We start from the raw sequence: 22,339 nt of genomic DNA on the forward strand, positions 1-22,339 counted from the left end.
AAAGTGTCAGTAATGGAGTACATGGTGGAATGCATGAGTAAATATCATTGTCCATAAATATGCTGAGGAGGAATTTTTTTGAAACTATTTGGTGGGGGGGGGGGGGGGGGCTTTTATTCTAAAATGGTTCTTTTAGTTCAAGTTTAGCCTTTTCATTTGATCTGTAACCATTTCATTATTGATCTGGAGCTCAGCCATTAAACTAAACACAGTCTGTCAACACTCTCTCAACAGGTTGGTATCCTTCTTAAATGTCGATAAATGTTAGCTGGTTTCCTACCAATCATGTGCTTTTAAAAAGCGCACTGTGTAAGTGTGTGTAAGCGTGAATACTTCTCTTCTCCATTAAGGAAGTAAGTGACAGAGATATTGAATTTAGGATCCATATTGTTAGAGATCTAAATAAATTATTACTTGGGTTTATGTATAAACATTAAAGCTATCCTGACTTTTCATCGCTTTTCCTTAGCATTGTGAAAGGTTCACACACTGTCTGTCCATTCACAATAGCTACTTTTGGCCTTCATACACTTAATGGCTTTTCTTTGTGTTCAATGTCAATTATCATTAAATGTAGCATATACTAAGCTAAAAGCAGAGTGAAATGGGGCGCTAATAGTCTCACGAACGCGCACGTCGTGGAGCCGCAGAGAAGACCACAGCCAAGGTCAGGATTTTTGTTATTACATTCAATTTCGTTTTGTTTTTCACCAAACCCTATCCTATACCCCCAGAACATTTAAAATATACAGCACGTGTCGCCAGGGTGAGTAAATGGTGACTTAATTTTAATTTTAGGGTGAACTATCCCTTTAAGGTTCTGAAGCACTTTCAATTGTTCTTTGGTGGGTTAAACTTACCCTGTTAACGTTCTCAGAGCTAACTTAGTCAAGGTTCTCTCAAAGTTATGAACAAACGTTCTTCCAATAACTAAATGTTTGTTCAAAGTTATAGTATTTAATATTCTCAAAACATTACCAGAAAAAAACAAAACAAACAACAACAACAACAACAAAAAACGTTATTTAGGCCTATAGGCTAGCCTACATCATGGATCGTCTTTTTCTGCAATGATTTAGTTTGACGTTCGTCTAACAATTTTTTTAATATTAGGCTACAGAGAACATTCAAAGTAACATTCCCATAATGCTTGAAGAAAATGGAATGTTTCATTAACGTAAAAAAAAAAAAAAAAAAAAAACGTGTTTAAAACATTTTTGGACATTTTGAATGTTCAAAGGACATTTAGAAATAACGTTTAGCAAAACGTTCTTAGATCATTTGTCCTGAGAGTTAGCCGAACACCCATAATCTGGTACTGTTTAGAACCATTTGTTCTAAGAATGTACTTTAATATTTATTGTACCATTCTCCAGTATTTGAATGAGTGGTCTAAATCAAGTCTCTCCACCACTGATTCAGAAATCAAGGGTAACTACAGGACACACTCTCCATTTCTTATGTAACATCATACGTGATTATCTCCCCACTCATCTCTCCTGGGTCAAGATATTTTTGGTTTATTGATCCGTGATATGTAGGTTTTCATGGAAAAATCCCAATGGTTCATTGATTGTGGACCGCCCCAGTTAACAGTCCCTTTACTTCCCTTATAATTGAGTTAGGCCACTTCAGCAGCACTACTGGGACATGATGAACCATTACCCAATTCTTAATGTTTCCTCACTAAAACAGTCATTAAAGCATCTGAGTGCAAAAGCCTCAGAGAAACAAGTTGATAAAACATGTTACGCAATACAAATAAAGATAGCGCCAAAACACAGTCCTGGCAGGAACCGAATAAAGATAGAAATTATCCTGCTCAAAATCACACACCACATATAGATATGATGTGGGAATGCAATGTTTGCATAATACACCCACAGCCCATTCATCCACCAAAAACCTCCACTGGACATCATGACATCACTCCAGGACAGAGTATACTGGCATTTCTAAACATGAATTGAAACACCAGTTTGCTGATTTGTATTTCCAACATGAAGACAAATCTCACACCTAAACTGTGCTGACAGATGTTAATCAAGGCTTCACCTCAGGTTACAAACACAATATGCAAATCCTGCATAGTTCACCCATAGTTCACCCTAAAATGCAAATTCTGTCATTTTCTCAACCTCAGGTCTGTTCTGTGGAACAATATACGATGTAAGAAATGTCTGTTTTTATGCAGTGAAAACCATTGATCTCCAATGTTGCTTGGTTCCCAACAGTCTTCAAAACAATTGTGTTCTGCAGAAGAAATGCATAGATTTGGAATGTCACAAGGGTGAGTAAATGACAAATTCAATTTTTGGGTGGATGATAGTCTCACTTGCACAGGCCTGTGAACATAATACACTGTCTTGACTCTGATTGGTCTAATGACCACTGGAAGAGTGCAACCTCTGGCATGCATGTGCACCGTTCATATCATTTACAGCAGCTTAAAACAAAAAAGACTACACCTATCAGATTTCCCCAGATAAAGTTATCGCTAAATTACGCATTTAATAAACCACAAACACTTCAGAGCAAATAAACATCCATGAAGGTAAACACTGCCATCTTCTGGAGAATGAGCAGCATTCTCACTCATCTCAGTTTATACAGTACTTGCCAAAAAAGTTGTTCAGCCTATAGGAAAATTGGCATCTTCACACTTTACAAAATCTTCAACAAATTTATTATTTAATCATATTACTTAGTTGTACTTGGAGTCATGTATTTGTGATGTGTGGACAATTTTACCATAACAGTTTAGTTTTTCCCCTCATCTCTCTAAAAAAACCAAAAACCTCTCACATTGATTGTTTAATCAAACTTGTACAGTTAAAAATACCCCCCCCCCCCAGACATTACTTTTAGCCACTACTGTATTTGGAAGATACTTGTGACATTCAGTTTGTACATTTTATCAGTGTCTGTTCAGTAGCAACTAAAAAATTACTTGAGCAATGCTGGAAGTTTAAATAAAGTCCCTTTTTGAGTTTGAGAATCTATGCATTTCACCAAACATCTCACTGGCATTTGAACATCCTCCACAAACCAGACAGACGTCTACATGATATAAAGAAATGACTCCAAAGACAAAAGATTTTTTAGACATTTATTTTGACAGTTCCTTACAAATCAACGTTTATTTCTTCTTTTCGACGTCCTGCTCGGCGGCCTCCTTTGCCCTCTTGGCACGGATGCCGAACAGACGGGCGTTGGCACGGGCCATACGCAGGCTGACGAAGGCCTGGAAGTTCTTCTCCTCCTCTGAGATCACGCGGGCCTTCTCTTTCGGGAAAAACTGCAGAAAACAAGGACACTTCCTCAGTTGCGGCAAAACACTACATTATATATGAAGAACTATAACATTTTAAAACAAAAAAAAAACCCGGAAAGAAAATCCAATTTCCACACATTACTCACTGTATCTTAAGCCAATAAACTGACATATGAAACAGTCAGAAAAAACTAATGTTTTGAAATTGAAATGGAAGTCTTCAAGTCAAGATATTAAGAAAACAATTTTGCATGATTTTTGTTGAGCATCATACATGATGCTTTCATGGCTCACACAGCATAATATGGGAGAATATGGAGCACAAACAAGGAAAAATAAATAAGGAATGCAATTTGGTAAAGTTGCTGATATTTATACGGCCAAAAAGATAAAATATTGATAGCTTGTAAAACACAGATATTTATAGGAGTATAGCAGATTACTTTGATAAAGTGTATATATCAGTTGTCACTCTACATCTCCCAATGTCGTCTTGGTACAGGTGTGTCCAATCCTGCTCCTGGAGGGTCACTGTCCTGCAGAGTTCAGCTCCAACACTTATTAAACACCTGAATCCATCTAATCAGGCTCTACAGACTCACTAGACACGTCCAGGCAAGTGTTGGAGCTCAAATCTGCAGGATGTTGGCCTTCCAGGAGCAGGACTGGAGCCCTGTTTTAGGAAGATGATATTTAAATGCTTAGTTGTAGATGTAGTCTTTATTGTGGAGGGCAAAACAATTTGAAACAATGATAATGGTTGAGAGATGAACAAATAAGCGTTCCTCAAAAGCCTAATGGATCTAGTGTTGACAAATACAGATTTTTCAATACTGAAATATCTGAAACTGTTCCCAATACTTATTTCCCACAGTATCGACACACACACACCTCTCATTCACTTCTCCTACGCCCCGGCTGAATAGTGTTGGTGTTACAGGGCCTGAATTTCAGCAAAACTGTTCATTTCATTTGTATCTTTATTCTACTGTATTTATTTGTGCTACTACTTGTAGGCCTGGTTTCACAGATATGGCTTAGATTAACCCAGGATTAGGTCTTAGTTCAATAAGGGCATTTAAATAAATTAATACATTTCATTAACTTGCCTTAGAAAACAAACATTATTGGTGTGCATCTTGAGACAAAACAATGCCACTGACAAGTTAATTTGTTTATTTGACCTTATTTTATTACTGTTAACTTGTCTTTAGTGAATTTAATTCAAAGTTTGAAATCAAGCGTCCTTGTGCCGTGTAATCTATTACAACAAAATTGAAAACATACATTAGGTGACCAATTACCATTAAAATTATCTCACCTAAATGTTTGCTCAATGTTTATGAATAAAACCCTAAATTAAAATATGTTCGCCATATGAAGTGATCGTGGCTCTTAAAACGATTGATATTGATTACACTATTGTGTCATGTACTTTTTGAAGCTTAAAAAAAATATATATATATTCCCTAGAATCTTAATGGATGAAAAAGAAAAAGATCTATGGCCGTTTTTCCCTGTGGTATCAATATAAAAAAAATTCAAGGTATTGTATCAAAGTTAAAAATTCCAGTATTGTGACAAAACTAAACGGATCATATTTTTCTAAAAAAAAAAAAAAAAAAAACTGCTTGTCGAGCAAGTGTTCATCTTGAAATGTTACTTTAAGATTTCACAACAAAAAATATGCACCAGGACTTAAAAAAAAAAAAAAATTCAGTTGACTTTATATGGTTAAACGATACGTACGTTTTTGATGGGCATGACAGGTCCAGTGAGCTGTGTGGCCATCTTAATCTCCTCCTCCTACACAACAAAAACACAAAAAGAGTCACAAACAGTCAAAAGACCAGCAAAAACAAACAAAAAAAATAATTATGGTGGAATAGTGTGCAGTCATCAGCTAAAAAAGGGTTCAAAAGTCATCAAGGATGTGCAGAGATTCCGGAGAAAGTGTCATCACTTGACTGCAAACACTGAAGCGCTTCTCAATAAAACAATGTTCTGACCTGCCATATTATAGCAAGCATACTGTGCTGTACTGTGCTTTAAAGGCTTTTATGATACGCTTCGATGAATTAGAAAGCTTTATACACTGAAGTTAGCCACTTACAGTGCTGTCTCCCTTCTTGGGTGCAGAAGCCTTCCTCGGGAAGATGATGAGTTTGGAGCGGTACACCTTCAGCCTCTGAACGTTGGACTGCAGAGACTCTGTGGATCGGTTACGCCGACGAGGGTCAACGGCGATGCCGATGGTGCGCGCCGCCTTTTTGTTGATTCCTGCTGCCTGTATGGGCAGATTACAGTGCACAAGGACAGACATGTGAGACGTGATAATGCTGGAACAGCCCTGACACTCAAACAGAGTCAAGAACAGTCATCAGCAAAAAGGGTTCATGGATCATCAAGGAAGTACAGCGATTCCGGAGAATTGTCATCATTTGACTGTCTGAAATGACCGCAAGCGCACTGTATGAACAATCAGACAGATAGAACTGCATAAGAATTAAAGAGATAGTTCACCCAAAAATATCATACACATTTACCATATGTGACCCCTGGACCACAAAACCAGTCACATGGGTCAATTTTATGATATTGAGATGTATACAACGTCTGAATGAATAAGCTTTCCATTGATGTATGGTTTGTTAGGATAGGACAATATTTGGCCGAGATACGAATATTTGAAAATCTGGAATCTGAGGGTGCAAAAAAAAAAGTCAAAATATTGAGAAAATCGCCTTTAAAGTTGTCCATTTATGTTCGTGATTGTGTTGCATTCACTCACAAAAATAAACATTTTATATACATTTACGGTAGGAAATTTACATATCTTCATGAAACATGATCTTTACTTAATACCCAAATGATTTTTGGCATAAAAGAAAGAATTTTTTTTTTTATAAATTTGCATCTCTTAAAGTTAATGCCCCCCCTAATGATGAACTAACATGATCAAGGTATAATTAAAAAAAATATTTGTAAAGTACAGTACATTTGCATGGTTAAGTATGTTTTTTTTTTACTTTAGTATTAAAGTTAATTAATGTTAAATAATGTTTTTTAATTAATAGGGATTTTAAAAACAGGTTGATTAATCGCTTATCAGCCCGTGATGATGTCCAACCCTGTAAAATCGGTCGACCTTTAGTGTGGATCACCATTTAGACGCAAACCAAAGCCTAAATTAAATCTGATTATCACATAAAATTATTGCATCTCTTCACAAGAATTGGATTAAACCACTCTTTAGGACCTTTTAAGTTTTGGTTATCTGGACTTTAAAAGGAGAGACATGCACCTCAGAAGTTTCATTAAAAGATTTCCCGATTTGTGCTTAAGAGTTTGGAAAGACATGATGTTGAGTAAATAACACAAATTTCATTTTTAGGTGAACTAAGTCTTTTAAGATCTAGCACAACTTGGCACCAAAGTTACCTTCAACTCCTCCAGGGTGAAACCACGTCCGGCACGGATCTTGTTGTGATAGCGGATGGTTGGACACCTGACTATGGGTCGCAGAGGTCCAGAAACTGGTCTTGGAGCAATACGCCGAGCCTTTGCCTGACGGGCCTTACGTCTGAGGAAAAAGGCAGCATTTTTATAAAACTAGCACTTTCCATGATTAAGCATTAACGCATTTGTCAGCACAAACTTGTTAACGTTACCTGCGGAGCTTTCTGGCGGGCTGGTTGAACCAGGTGCGCACTCTCTTCTGCCAGTCTTTGTGGAAGTGAGGGTTCAAAATCATGCCATTCCGGCTGGGAGCCATGGTTGTTCACTCCTAATGCAAAACAAATGTCACAACAATAAGCGGGATGATCCCTGATCCATGTTCACATTTACTACAACCAGGATTAATTGAAGCTTTGCGCTGTCGGATGGTTCTAGAAAGAAGTGCACGTTCAGGAAAGCTATAAGAACATCCTTGCAAATATTGTAATTAAAGTCAAAAGCCGAGACAGTGCACATGAGCTAAGCTAGTGCCTGACATGGTGTCGTGCATGTGGAATAAGGCGCAAAGAAAACAGCTCAATAGAAAACGACAGTAAACACACATAGGTCTTATGTGGACTCGTTTATTTAGGCATTTAAACACTTGACTGGTTCATGAGCGGCGGTTTAACATTTAAAATAGACATTGAAACGTGAGTGTGGAGCTGCAACACGGTATCGTGTACTTAAAGTATCTTTTTTCTCTCTCAAGAAACGAAAACACCAACAATATAGACTGGTACGCACGTAAAACAAAGTACACTTTAAGTTTGGACTATTTGAATTATAATACAATGAAGAGATATTGAGGATTAAAGCGGATAAACTTGATGTTTAGCCGGGATAAATGCACATACCGTCTATAGCGGAAAATGGCTGAAAGGGAAAAGGAAATGACAACGCAGGGTTTTATGGGACGTGAAGAAAAGAGCCAATAGCAACGATCAACGCGCCGGTCAACCGGAAGTGTGAAGCAGGATCTTGTTATGACAAATTAGCACGTGGATGGAACGTAGATTAAAAGTTCGACAACTGATAGTTTGATAATTATTAAATGTTTAGAAAATTCGACAACTAATAGTTGCTGTCGGACTACCATAGGCTCTGACGCATGAATGTAAAGGAAAGCGTCGTTAATTTTATGCGTAAATAAAATAAAATAAAAAAATGCATAAGTAGCGTTAGATAGTAGCTAACGGTCAAAATAAACATTACTATTTTTAATGTTTTTGAAAGAAATCTCTTATGCTCATTAAACCTGCATTTATTTGATCAAAAATACAGATTTTTTTTTTTTAGATATTGTGAAATATTATTACAATTTAAAATAATGGTTTTCTATAATATACTTTAAAATATAATTTATTTCTGTGATGTAAAGCTGTTTTACGGTCTATGGTATTTTCAGCATCAATAGGCTACTCCAGTCTTCATTGTCACATGATCCTTCAGAAATCAGTCTAATATGATGATTTATTATCAATGTCGGAAACAGTTGTGCTGCTAGTATAAAACGTTTTTTTGGAGCTGTGATACTTTTTTCAGGATTCATTGATGAATAAAAAGTTAGAAAGAGCAGCATTTATTCAAAATAGAAATATTTTCTAATGATATAAATCTTTATTATCCTTTATTATAAATTGAACATCCTTGCTGAATAAAACTATTAATTACTTATAAAAAAATAAATAAAAAATTTACTGACCCCAATATTTTGACCGGTAGTGCATATTGTTACAAAAGATATTTATTTTAAGTAAATGCTATTCTTTTTTAAACTTTTAATTCATCAAAGAATCCTGAAAAAAGTATCAGGTTCTAAAAACAATTAAGCAGCAAAAACTGTTTTCAACATTGATAATAAATCAGCATATTAGAATGATATCTGAAGGATCATGACAGACTGGAGTAATGATGCTGATTAAAATTCTACATATCAATATTTTAAAGTATATTAAAAGAGAAAACCATTATTTTAAATTGTAATAATATTTTATTATAGTTTTATTTATTTATTTGTTCTGTATTTTATTAATACCTGATTAAATAAATGCAGGCTTGATGAGCACAAGAGACTTCTTTCAAAAACATTAAAAATAGTAATGTTTCCAAACTTTTGACTGGTACTCACTCACTCTCTCTCTCTGTCTCTCTGTCTGTCTGTCTGTATGTATGTGTGTGTGTATATATATATATATTCATTATACATAAAATAAATCAACTGTTCAAAATAAAACTAATAGGCCTAATGAAAAAATATAGTAGAAGGAATCAAACTATTATACTACATCATACTAAAATAATATTTTAAAATATGAAAGCACCTTAATGCACTTTGATATACTTCATTATTGCAGTAATGTTGTTGCAGAACACAAACATTAACAGACAATTTGACAAACTTGTCTAGGGTTTCCATACTGAAAACAACCAACTTATATTTCTTATAAATATGCACTTATATTTCCATATTTTACCATTACCTTTGGAGTCATTTGTGATGTCTTGATAATGATTTTTTTTTTAATGGATTATATAAATTTATATAAATTTATATTATAAATAGGCCTACTTTATAACTGAACTATATTATAATATTACTAATAGACACATGTGCATGATCTGTAACATTTTCATTTTGAAATTCTCTGATATTTCAGTGGGATTTCGGGAAAGTAAAAATTATTCAACAATTGTCTGCAGTCTAATGAGGATTAAAATCAATCATTAGGGGGCGTTGCAAGTCCTTACATAGAAATCAGAAAATATGGCAGGATTTATCAGGAAAGTAATTGTTTGTTACAGCCACACAGGTTCTTTCTTAATAGAAGTTTTATTGTTGATTCAAACTGGCTCGTTCGTGAGTTGCTGGCATGGTAAAACAAAGGCTTAAATAATAATATATTCATTTGCTTTCAACACTTAGCCCATGTTATCAATGTCAAAATGTAATTTTCATTACATATGCATGCTCAACCAATTAGCCATATTTGTTTTGCTACCAAAGATGGCTGCATTTCATTACATGGACTTCCAAGAATAGAAAACTATTAATCAGTTTTACAGATACAATCTGTATATAGTGACCAAAATAAGCAATATTATAAACCTCTAAATAAATGTCCTTCTGATCAAATAGTTATGAAAGAAATCTAATGCGAATCCTTTAACACAGGTTTCAGATTTTCTTCAGGCAGAAAGAGATACTGTGATCTCCCCTTCATTAATCATTGATCATTGGAACACTGAAACTCATCAATCTTTTAATCTAAGGGCAAAGGTCAAGGAGTGCTGGGCGGCGGCCATGTTCCCTTCTTTCTCTACACTTCTCTCAGCATCAAGCTCTCAAAACAAACCCTGCATAATGTACAGTACAGACACAAAACACTGGCTCAAAGGATTTCAGTGCTGTTTGCCAACAAAGAAAACAAATATCAGAAACAAACTGGAGCATTTCTTGTTGTGATAATGTTTTACAAAATAAATGCTGTTTTTTTGAACTTTCCATTCATCAAGGAATCCTGAAAAAGATGAGTCATGGTTTCCACGAAAATATTAAGCATCGCAACATTGAACCGTTTCTTGAGCAGCAAATCGGCATATAAGAGTGATTTCTGAAGGATCATGTGACACTGAAGAATTCAGCTTTGCATCACATGAATAAATTACATTTGGAAAAACAGTACAGGCCAAAAGTTTGGAAACATTACTATTTTTAATGTTTTTGAAAGAAGTTTCTTCTGCTCATCAAGCCTGCATTTATTTGATCAAAAATACAGAAAAAAATTTAATATTGTGATATATTATTACAATTTAAAATAATTGGTTTTCAACTTATTATACTTTAAATTATCATTTATTTCTGTGATGCAAAGCTGAATTTTCAAGATCATTACTCCAGTCTATCACATGATCCTTTAGAAATCATTCTAATATTCTGATTCATTATCAAAGTTGGAAACAGTTCTGCTGCTTAATATTTTTTCATAACCTGTGATACTTTTTTTTCAGGATACTTTGATGAATAAAAAGTAAAAAAATAAAAATAAAAAAAAGCAGTAAATGTTTTAAAAATAGAAATCTTTTGTAACAACAATATACACTACTGGTCAGTAATTTGGGGTCAGTAATTTTTTTTCTTTTTTTGAAATAAATCAATACTTTTATTCAGCAAGTATGAGTTAAATTGATAAAAAATAATAGATAGATAGATAGATAGATAGATAGATAGATAGATAGATAGATAGATAGATAGATAGATAGATAGACTTTTATTGCAGACTCATGGTCCATACTTCATAAAAAACAACAGACGGCACAAAATTAAAACACATCACATTAAATACATATTATAAAAAAAAAAAAAAAAAAGATTCTATCCTTTCAGAAGACAGTCATACCAGTGTCTCCAAAGTTTAGATGTGTAGCGTATGGCGCTATATTCAGTGTTAGTCAGTATCATGATGACACTATTTCCAGACTCATTAAGTCGACAAATGAAATTATACATTGTGTTTCTTAAAACAGCCTTCAATGTGTTAACTCGAGCAGACACTGGCACTAGTTCATCTCGGCTTTTTTAACAAAAGTCTTAGTGCATCATTATAAGCCACTTGTAGTTTCTGAAGGCTGGCTTTTTTGTAGTTCCACCAGAGATTTGCTGTGTACAGTGAAGTACAATATGCTTTGAATAAAGTTAATTTAACTTCATCAGAACAGTAACCAAATTTCCGAAGGAGTATTAGCTTGTGCATATAACATACGACACTGACGATAAATGTCCTCATCATCAGACAGACGGTCAGTGATCACATGACCAAGATATTTGACTTCATCACAGACCTTAAGGACATTACCAGACAACTTAAAGTCAGGGAATGTCATACATTTGTCCTCTTTCGTTCGGCAGATCATGATTACACTTTTAGAAGGATTATATTTGACATCATGTTGTTCTCCAAACTCAGAACACAGTTTGAGAAGATGCTGGAAACCAGCTGTACTGGGACTAAACACTACCAAGTCATCAGCATACATTAGATGGTTTACTACTGAACTTCCAACCATACAGCCCGTTCTGCACTGGTTTAACCGCTTCGACAGGTCATTCATAAAAAAATTAAACAAAACAGGGGATAATGCTTCCTTGTCTGACCCCATTGCAGACCTGAAAAGGAGCAGACACACAGTTTGCCCACTTGACCTGCATAGTCTGGTTTGCGTACCAGTATGACAAGCATCTAACTATATACCTAGGCACACCCGCTTGACACAGTTTATTAAATAATTTTCGATGATTCACACGATCAAACGCCTTAGAGGCATCTAAAAAAAACATAAAAATTCTTGCTCTTATAGTCACTTAGTAATTCCTTTAAGGCATAAATGCACATATCTGTGCCATGATAGTAAAGAAGATTTCTATTATTAGAAAATATTTTTTATTTTGAATAAATGCAGTTCTTTTTAACCTTTTATTCATCAAATATATTAAGCAGCAGAACTGTTTCCAACACTCATAATAAATCAGAATATTAGAATGATTTCTAAAGGATCATGTGATAGACTGGAGTAATGATCCTGAAAATTCAGCTTTGCATCACAGAAATAAATGATAATTTAAAGTATAATAAATTGAAAACCAATTATTTTAAATTGTAATAATATATCACAATATTACATTTTTTCTGTATTTTTGATCAAATAAATGCAGGCTTGATGAGCAGAAGAAACTTCTTTCAAAAACATTAAAAATAGTAATGTTTCCAAACTTTTGACCTGTACTGTATATTTAACCAGAAAACAGTTATTTTAAATTGTAATATTTCACAATATTAGTTTTACTCTATTTTTAATCAAATAAATATAGCCTAGGTCAGCATAAGAAACTTCTTTCAAAATCATGACCCACTTCAAACATTTAAACGCCATTGTAGATATTTTGGTAAAAGATGATGAAAGCATTTGCTGTAAGAATGATCACAGTTCTCCTGTGTGTGTTAACTGATTGTGTATTGCAGGTATGAGAACAATAAGTTACAATGTTGAATGTGAAATGGTAAGAGCTGAACACATCAGAACAGAAGCAAACTGGCTCAAAAATGTTACGAAATTTGATTTTATTGCATGTCATGTTACTTTAACGTCACACGCGTTATACTGGCAAACGTACTATTTAAGACAATCAGCCCTCTCTTTGAGTCCATGTAAAGCACCTCAGACTGCATCCAAAAGCCCTCTGAAATATTTGGCTCTTGACGGCAAACGTTTGTTAAACTAGCGCATTACAAAATATTATTTTGGTGGAAAAGGAAATTACAAAACCAAAATAAATAGATTTCAAAAAGAATTGTATTAGTACTCATTCTACCATCAGCATTATGAAGTAGCCATTGGGAATCCTTAAAGGATCTGAAAGGTCTGAAAACCTTTATGAATCAAGGGATTTGATGAATTTTTCATAAGCGGCTTCATCCATGAGTTCATCAAGTTCTGCAGGTTTCTCTATGGTCATCTTAATTAACCATCCTTCAAGAAGGAGAAAGGAATGTTTTAGCAGTGTATTATACATGCATGTAAGGTATTTGGTGAATTCAGCTGCGCTCACCGTCTTCGTGGCAGGCTTTATTTACTAGTCCAGGGTTATCTGCCAGATCTGTGTTGATCTCGGTCACCTCTCCGGTCAGTGGAGAGTACAGCTCACTAGCAGCTTTGACGCTTTCTAAAACACCAAACTCCTCTGGGGGAAAAACACAATCCGTGATGTCTACGCTGTAATGGCCAGAAGGCAAAAGATGGAGATTTCAAATGATTCTCACCCATTTGTTCAAGCTTTGTTCCCACTTCTGGAAGCCCACAGTACACCACGTCACCTAACGCCTCCTATGGTGACAGAAGGGGGAAGACCATTAAAGGGTTAGTTCACCCAAAAATGAAAACTATCATTAATTCGTTCCAAAGACTTTCATTCATCTTCAGAACACAAATTAAGTTTTTTTTGAGTGATCTTTTTATCTTTCAAAGCGACTGTGTCTCTTCAGATAATTTAGTCTAAACCGCTCAATACATATGGATTGGTTTTACGATCTCTTTAGGAACTTTTTGAAGCATCAAAGTGGTAGTTGCGAAGCTGTCAATGGAGGGACAGAAATCTCTCAGATTTCATCAAACAAATCTTCATTTGTGTTCCGAAGATGAACGAAAGTCTTACGAGTTTGGAACAATATGAGGGAGAGTAATTAATGACAGAATTTTCCCTTTAAGTAAACTTGAGAACCCCATGAAAAGAAAATATTGCAATAACATTAAAGGGATGGTTCACCCAAAAATGAAAATTCTGTCAGTAATTACTCACCCTCATGTTGTTCCAACCCCGCAAGACCTTCGTTCATCTTCGGAACACAAATTAAGATATTTTTTATTAAATCTGAGAGCTGGATCACTCCTCCATAGGCTTCTAAAGACATTATAACTTGCTGGCCCAGAAAATGCATTAAAGACATCGTTAATATAGTCCAAGTGACTACAGTGGCTCAATCTTAAGTTTACTTAACGAGAATACTTTTTGTGCGCAAAAAACCCCCACAAAAATAACGACTTTATTCCACTTTTCATTTCCTTCTCTCTGGGCCTCGAGTTTTTTCACGTAGTGTAACAGCGCAGCGCATCTGTGTTGTACGTCACACGCATCACACACATGACCAGCGTTGGCCAATAGTGAGCCTACGTGGTGACATTCAACACAGACGCGCTGCGCTAAAACACTACGTGGAAAAACTCGAGTGGAATAAAGTCGTTATTTTGGGGGGTTTTTGCGCACAAAAAGTATTCTCGTCGCTTTATAAACTTAAGATAGAGTCACTGTAGTCACTTGGACTATATTAACGATGTCTTTAATGCATTTTCTGGGCCAGCAAGTTATAACGTCTTAAGAAGCCTATGGAGGAGTGATCCAGCTCTCAGATTTAATCAAAAATACCTTAATTTGTGTTCCGAAGACGAACGAAAGTCTTACGGGGTTGGAACGACATGAGGGTGAGTAATTACTGACAGAATTTTCATGTTTGGGTGAACTAACCCTTTAACTGTCAGTCCCACTTTTTGAGCATATACCTGAAAATGACATTTCTAACTTAAATTTGTTATAACTCTTGAATACCTTGGAGCACAGACTTTTTGGTTTGGTAGACATTTGGCAGATTAATGTAGAAGTGGACATTGAAAAAAGCTATAGGAGTTTAAGTGCACAAAAATGTAAACATATATACATTTTATTTAAAATATATATTTTACAAAACATGTTCAACTTTAAAACGGCAAGAAAATCAAAGCCATAAATCTGGGCTGATATCTCAAACAACGAGCTTTCAGTAAGATTTTGTGTGGTTGAAACCAAACATTTCCACTAGATGACATGATCTGAACCATATTTTTCACAATATTTACGAAGTAAGCATCCTATTCAGAAGCAGTACGGCAGTATTTGAGTTGAATTCAACCTCTAAGGCTTTATGTTCAGACTGCAGGCAAATCAGATTTTTTTTCTCCAACTATTAATTGCTAATGATCAAATAAGAATATGTGTGGAGGAGACTGATATATACATGTACTGTATGAACATCCTGTATTTCCGTCACGTCACCAGTTTTGATGTTATCGTTGTGTCACGTTAGGAGTGATGCAAAAGACAATTTGAAATCCCGATTTGAGCATCCAGAGTGCACTGTCCAGACAGAGACGCATCTGGAAAAATCTGATTGGAATTGCATTTTGGTTTAGTTTGAATCAGATTTGAAAAAATATGATTTCATGTGTGTTTTTTGCTGTCCAGACCAGGGATGGGCAACTTCGGTCCTGGAGGGCCACTGTCCTACAGAGTTTAGCTTCAACCCTAATCAAACACACATGAACAAGCTAATCAAGGTCCTCAGGATTACTAGAAAATTACAGGCAGGTGATTTTTTCAGGGTTGGAGCTAAACTCTGTAGGACAGTGGCCCTCCAGGACCGAAGTTGCCCATCCCTAGTCCAGACTATCAAAAACCCATATGGATAAAATCTGGATATGCAAAAAATAAAATTTGCTGGCAGTCTGGCCATGGCCTAACCAACATAAAAGACTTGCGGAGAAAGAACCCTCACCGCCTCATCACAAATGGAAAATCTATCTGTTTTTCTTTATATTTAAAACTTTTTTTCTTTTTTTAAAGATTTTTTAAGTGCATCGCTATTTCAAAAAGGTCTGAACACGCCTTATGACACTGATGAATATTCTTGTCGCAAATTAATAAATTACTGTTGCTCTGTCAATTTTATATATAGTTTGTCAAGATTGGTGTAGGTTTAGACTAAGATATTATATATAATGGCAAACGTCCCAGTGGTAAGACAGTGAGAGGTAACAGGGTTCATGCCGTTTCAGCAGTAAAAAGTGTAAAAACAAGGATAAAACATTTGAAACTGAACCGACATCATGTCTTAACACCCATTTCTTTATAGAGGGGAGCAAACCTGAGCAAAGTTGCTGATGCCGACAGTACCCACACCACCCTCGACTCGCACCCACTCGTGTTTGTCTGTAAACTTCAGAGCTGTGAAGACAAGACAATTTGATTAATAAAGAGAATTTTAATCATAAAAATATCAAGATAAACAGAACAGTTAGTTAAAGCAGAGATGGTCTTATTATTGGGAGGGAGATACGAGGTCCCGTGGCTCTACCATTGGAGAGAGCGTAACGGCTAACTTGGATCACGTGTGCCTTGACCAATCTCAATCATTGATACAGTCTTGACATCACTGAATTTGTGAGTTGTGCGACAGTCAATCACTGTTTGTGGATACCATGAATGAGAAGTGGCGTAAACTGAATCATACATGTCATGCAATTGTGCGTGACTTTTCTAATAAACAACTTTTTTCAGTGTAAACTTAAAATAGATCAATCCAAATTGAATGTTTAAGAGCAAACATGTTGAAGATTATCCAAAGGACTGTTGATTCATTAAATAAGCCGTTCTCCCACAAAAGTGGTTTATTCAGCGTATTGAAGCTTTCCTCCATTGACATCCATTAAATAAAAGTCAGCCTATGGTCTCCTTCCCTGCGTACAGCAACATTATAGCAGTGTTACGCTTTTGTTTTTTTGCTAACCTTACAGGCTTGCCTTCAAGTGGCTTTGGTTAAAGTGTCCATGTCAATTACTCATTCTCACAAAGTGTTATTTTACTATTATTTTTATACTAGATTTATCAATATTGCTATTGTCATTATATATATATATATATATACAGTGCAATGCATAAGTGAATACACCCATGCTAAAGTTGACTAAAAAGAGGAATAAAAAATCATATTTTGGAAATTGAACTTAATGCCTTAATTTAAAAAAATAGGAAAAATCCAACCTTTAAGGACACCAATTTTCTTTGTGAATGAATAATGTATCGTAAATAAAATGTTCTTCCTTAAAATACATGGTGCATAAGTGAGTACACCCCTATGTTAAATTCCCATAGAGGCAGGCAGATTTTTATTTTTAAGTTTTTTTTTTTTTTTTTTTTAGGATACTATGCATCCTGATAAAGTTCCCTTGGCCTTTGGAATTAAAATAGCCCCACATCATCACATAGCCTTCACCATACCTAGAGATTGGCATGGTTTTATTTCAGTTAGCCTAAAAGCTAGTTTGATTTGCATTGAGAGATGATCTTATGGAAAGTACTCCATGCCAATCTCTAGGTATGGTGAAGGCTATGTGATGATGTGGGGCTTTTTTAATTCCAAAGGCCAAGGGAACTTTATCAGGATGCATAGTATCCTAAACATTTTTTTTTTAAAATACTTAAAAATAAAAATCTGCCTGCCTCTATGGGAATTTAACATAGGGGTGTACACACTTATGCACCATGTATTTTAAGGAAGAACATTTATTTATTTACGATACATTATTCATTCACAAAGAAAATTGGTGTCCTTAAAGGTTGGATTTTTCCTCATTTTTTAAATTAAGGCATTAAGTTCAATTTCCAAAATATGATTTTTTATTCCTCTTTTTAGTCAACTTTAGCATGGGTGTATTCACTTATGCATTGCACTGTATATATATATATATTTATTTATCAAGCTCGTATATTTAGCCATTTAAGTGAAATTACTGAACTTAAATATACAAGCTTCATAAAAATGATCATTCTAGAAGAAAATTTCAGATGGCACTTAGAGGCTTTTGCATCTGAACTCTTCATATATAGCTTTAACTTATTTAATTTCAGTTTCCATAATTAAAGTATTTCATCTAATTTCAGTTGGTTCCCAAGGCAATGTTTCAAAATTTTAATTTAAGTTGTTTTTTTTTTTAAGTGTTTTTCATTAAATATTTTATTTTGGCTTTATTTCAATCCCCAAAAACAAATTTTAATAGATGTCAAATTAGTTCTAACATTGTTATAAACACTTGTGACTTTTTTCTAATGTGGAAGACAAAATGGGGAAATGTTGAATGTACTGATCATTCTTTTTCCTGCAATTACATTTCAAGAATTTCAAACATCAATGGTTCCTTTCAGTAAGGGGTCGTTTAGACAACAACGGTTTCAACTAAAAACGGAAAACGTTTTTATGCATTTTGGCTGTTTATTTACACGACAACAGCGTTTTGGGGGCCTGAAAAGGCAAACTTTGAAAACGGGTTTCAAAAGGCAAGTTTTTGAAAATGATATGAGATTGGGTTGGAATGACATGAGAATCATTATTTGCCCTTATATTTTGAAGAACTATTACTTTAAACCTGACACTTTTCTTTCAAGAACAATTATTATATAAATATTAACTTCCTGACTGATAATAGTTGACCATTTGAACTCCATGAGGCGAACGATGCATTAATTATTTCCAGATCAGTCTCTCCATTTCACTGCATTGTGTCTTCTAAATGATTGAAACTACCTTCTCATACCACTGTACTGAACATGACGCAGTCACTGAAGGTGAAAGCAACAGTAAAAAGGTCACGTTAGGGCATGCTAAAGGATTTTAATTCCTGTGCCAGCAATTGCAAAATAACTGCCTTTCAAACAGGTTTCTTATACATACCCATTCATGGGTTTCTGTACAAGAAAGCTACAAATTAGTTTCACATGATAAAACAAGTGATTCACATTAAACACCCACTTCCGTATGACAAATATGTCAGGAATGCCTCAGTATCCCTTGCATGCGACCTGATTAAGAAAGCAAGCAGTCATAATTTGAAATAAAAATAATATAAACTGCATATTAAGAACATAGTTCTTAGGAAAATAGTCTGGCACACCAATGAACCAGTGCTGAGGAGGATTCCCAGAGGGGTAATGCCTCAAATGAGTCGGATTCTAGTATCAGCCCATGCAGAAACAATACAGGTTTAAACCAGATTGTGAGCAGGGCTGAATGCTGGAGCATGGCTGGGCTCTTTATGCAAAACACTCCTGTTGTTATTTCTGATCTTGAGGCAACTGAGGGAACATAATGGAGGTAATGCATGGATGTCATTTCATATACACATTACACACACAGATTTGTAACTGACAGATTTCGGTGAGATATAATGTGGAGTCAGGGGCCTCTAATCAAACTTCACAGGCACGGGATGCAGCACGGTCTTAACTTTAAATAGCCACATTTTAAGATCGCAAAGCCAAATGATAATACTGTAGCGAGAAAATTGGTGCATGACGAGTTTGATCCGATGCAAGCGTCAGCAAAAATTACATTGACCTTACATGTACATGTAAACAAATCGCTTTAAATAACGCAGAATAGAAGAGAACAAAATTATGCAATAACGAAAAAGTTCCAAAAATAAAGAGACGAAGTGAAACGGAAGAGTTCGAAAATCGAATTCGCCAAGTAACTTACGAATAGAACGTAACTGTTACAAGACATTCATGACGTAACAAACGAACCAAAGTTCCAACGTTTAATCTCAATACCAATTCAGTTGATAAGCACACATTAGATTCCAGCACATTAAAGCTCTTGAAAAGACCAAAAAAAAACGCAAACAGGAATGGCTGCAGTCCTTACGGAAAAGCTAAATGTGAGATGTAAAACGTGGGAACCGTGAGTTCAGTAAAGTTTTTACCTCCCGAAAGCCGCAAGCTCGTGTAAAGCGTCCTTAAGATGTTTGGTCTTAGCGAATTTTGGCACGTCCAGATATGTGCAGGTCTCGAGAGCAGGGGCAGTGCTGCCGAAAAGTTTGTCGAAACGCATCTGAGCGCCGCACACATCGCCATCTTCACCGACTCTGGGCTTCACATATGAAATTCCAGCCTGATGCACTTGACAGAACGAGAGGCGCGCGACAGAGGCAAGAAGCGCGCTCACGCTAAACCAGGGACCTCACGGTGCTGATAAGTTAGACTGAGAACAGCGATATCGATAAGGACAAGAACATTGGCACAGACTAAACGACCCATTATACAAAGTCCAAACGTGACGAAAGCGAAGGGATGTGTGTAGCACAGTAAGTAGAATCAAATCCCTTGGTTTTGAAAGCCAACGTTCATGTACATAATACATTAGTTTCTTTAGAGGGGCCCCCAAAATATGTGGATATTTAAGTCATATATGCATATATCAAACCAAGTGACGTCTGCAAACTAGAAAGCTACACCTTTTCCTTTTTTTCACAATTACTTTTAATCAACTGGTGATTCTCACAACTGGAAGTCACACCTGTATGTAACCACAGGTGTCATTCATCAAATTAAACATGGTCCATTAACGTTTGACAATCCAAAGTGTCACTTTTTACTTAAGCATATTGTATAATTAAGTTTTATAAAACAGTAAAATGTCCTGATTAAATTAAAATATCAAATAGTGTACAATCTTTATATAAAATAAATGGTTAAAATACACTTGATGTTTTGCTGTCTAATGCAATGATATTCATACTTATTGGGGCCAGTTTTTTCCCCCCGGTTTCACAAACGAGGCTTAAAGCTAGTCCCAGACTAAAATGCACATTTGAGCTGTTTTAACAAAGCAACCTGCACTGACATATCTTAAAATACATCAGTACTATTGTTTTGTCTCGAGATGCACAGCACACCAGTATTGTTATAAATTTTAATCCTAATCCTGGTTTATCTAAGCCCTGTCTGTGAAACCAGGCCTTAGAGTTCATCAAGCTTGCAAATTATGACAACTACCACCATTACAAAACTGCTTTAAAATAGCATATTATATTTTGAGCAAATTAAGCAAACAAAAGGAGAGAAAACTAAGATGAGATGATACAGAAACAAAACACACAAACCGTTTTGGTTGTATAAGTCATTATTTAATGGGATTCAATTGAACAGCCATTGTTAAAAAATACAGTTGGACAGAAGATCATAAAACATCCAAATATGTCTAAGAAACATCTTGTTTAATCACCCCAGGTCACAAAACTGCAGGAAATCGACAACGGGAAACAGAGAAAAGAAAACAGGGTTCCTATTCCCCATGAAACTGTGAGCCGTATGTTAAAAGAACTGCTGAAATCCTTCCTTCCATTATGAACAGTGCATAGGTCTTGAATATTCAGGTTATAACCCTAACCAGTATTGTCACTGGTTAGGGTTATAACCTGAATATTCAAGACCTATGCACTGTTCATAATGGAAGGAAGGATTTCAGTGACAATACATTGGACAGTTCAGGTTGAATCAAGAAATCCTCAGGTGTGTTTTCTTCAGAGTTACACTGATGTGCCCTCTGCAGGTGAAGCTGCTTTATTATCTTCAGGTTTCATAGCAGGGAAGAGAAGCACCTCCTGAAGGAAAGCACATCAATTCAGATCAGACCAAGTTTTAATTTCAAACCATCCACAGAATCATCTTTGACTGATTTATTTACAGGTTCTAGTAGCTCTACTGAAAAGGTGTCATGGTGGGTCATACCTTGATGTTGTTGGAGTCTGTGAGGAACATGGTGAGCCGGTCGATGCCCATGCCCCATCCAGCCGTGGGTGGAAGCCCGTACTCCAAGGCAGTGCAGAAGGTCTCATCAATAAACATCGCCTCATCGTCACCTTCTGCCTTGGCCTGCGGACACAGTATGAACATTCATTCACCTGGAGGTTACTTTCTAGTTTCTACCCAAAGCAGCTTGTTAGTGATGTGCCCGAAGCCAATTCTGAATTCGAAAAGGCATGGAAAATGAGTAACGCATTCTACGGAGCCCCAAAAGGGACAAGTTAGGCTTGCTGCTGTAGTCGGTTACATTACAGTACATCACGTGAATATAGTAGGGAGAGATGACTGACAGGACGGTGTCTGAGGATTTGTTGCGCAACAGTTCCTGAGCGTCATTGACGTCTTTTAACATCTTATCTTGTAAAATGTGTGGTCCGTACCGCCGCTCCCTGTACAGAGGACACGTGATCGCAAATTGTAAAAAGAAGGTAAAAAGCGGGTGTGCATTCAAAAGAAATTTCAACCCTGCATATTAATAGAAGCTTCCTGAATTTAAGATTAATTTTAACCTTTAATATTATAGTGATGCACCAACTGTTGTTTCCTGTAGTTTACAGCTTTAG

At 35.7% G+C, this 22,339-nt stretch overlaps 3 protein-coding genes and 1 long non-coding RNA gene across 4 annotated transcripts; 1 reads left to right on the plus strand and 3 right to left on the minus strand.

Annotated features, from left to right (window-relative positions):
* Positions 1-307: 307 nt before the first annotated feature.
* Positions 308-2,944, plus strand: LOC311079054. The gene is made up of 3 exons (XR_014605330.1): positions 308-353; positions 578-667; positions 2,235-2,944. It is a non-coding gene; the product is annotated as an uncharacterized lncRNA (long non-coding RNA).
* A 151-nt stretch (positions 2,945-3,095) lies between these two features.
* rpl13 (ribosomal protein L13) lies at positions 3,096-7,727 on the minus strand. The gene is made up of 6 exons (XM_084108194.1): positions 7,630-7,727; positions 6,946-7,061; positions 6,716-6,857; positions 5,388-5,561; positions 5,024-5,080; positions 3,096-3,298 (listed from the first exon to the last, which is right to left on the minus strand). Exons 2-6 carry the CDS (start codon positions 7,047-7,049, stop codon positions 3,140-3,142), a joined length of 636 nt encoding a protein of 211 aa, XP_083964320.1. The 5' UTR covers positions 7,050-7,061; positions 7,630-7,727; the 3' UTR covers positions 3,096-3,139.
* Positions 7,728-12,876: 5,149 nt separating this feature from the next.
* Positions 12,877-20,302, minus strand: gcshb (glycine cleavage system protein H (aminomethyl carrier), b). The gene is made up of 5 exons (XM_084108333.1): positions 19,895-20,302; positions 16,282-16,361; positions 13,591-13,654; positions 13,380-13,511; positions 12,877-13,300 (listed from the first exon to the last, which is right to left on the minus strand). The coding sequence occupies exons 1-5, from the start codon at positions 20,043-20,045 to the stop codon at positions 13,203-13,205; spliced, it is 525 nt and encodes a 174-aa protein (XP_083964459.1). The 5' UTR covers positions 20,046-20,302; the 3' UTR covers positions 12,877-13,202.
* A 1,133-nt stretch (positions 20,303-21,435) lies between these two features.
* On the minus strand, positions 21,436-21,866 carry LOC311079130 (lysine--tRNA ligase-like; the record flags this gene model as incomplete). Its single annotated transcript, XM_084108334.1, has 2 exons — positions 21,436-21,574; positions 21,702-21,866. 2 exons carry the CDS (start codon positions 21,864-21,866, stop codon positions 21,500-21,502), a joined length of 240 nt encoding a protein of 79 aa, XP_083964460.1. The 3' UTR covers positions 21,436-21,499.
* Positions 21,867-22,339: the final 473 nt, after the last annotated feature.

The sequence above is a fragment of the Abramis brama genome, assembly GCF_963993115.1.
Source record: "Abramis brama genome assembly, chromosome: 3".
NCBI lineage: Eukaryota > Metazoa > Chordata > Actinopteri > Cypriniformes > Leuciscidae > Abramis > Abramis brama.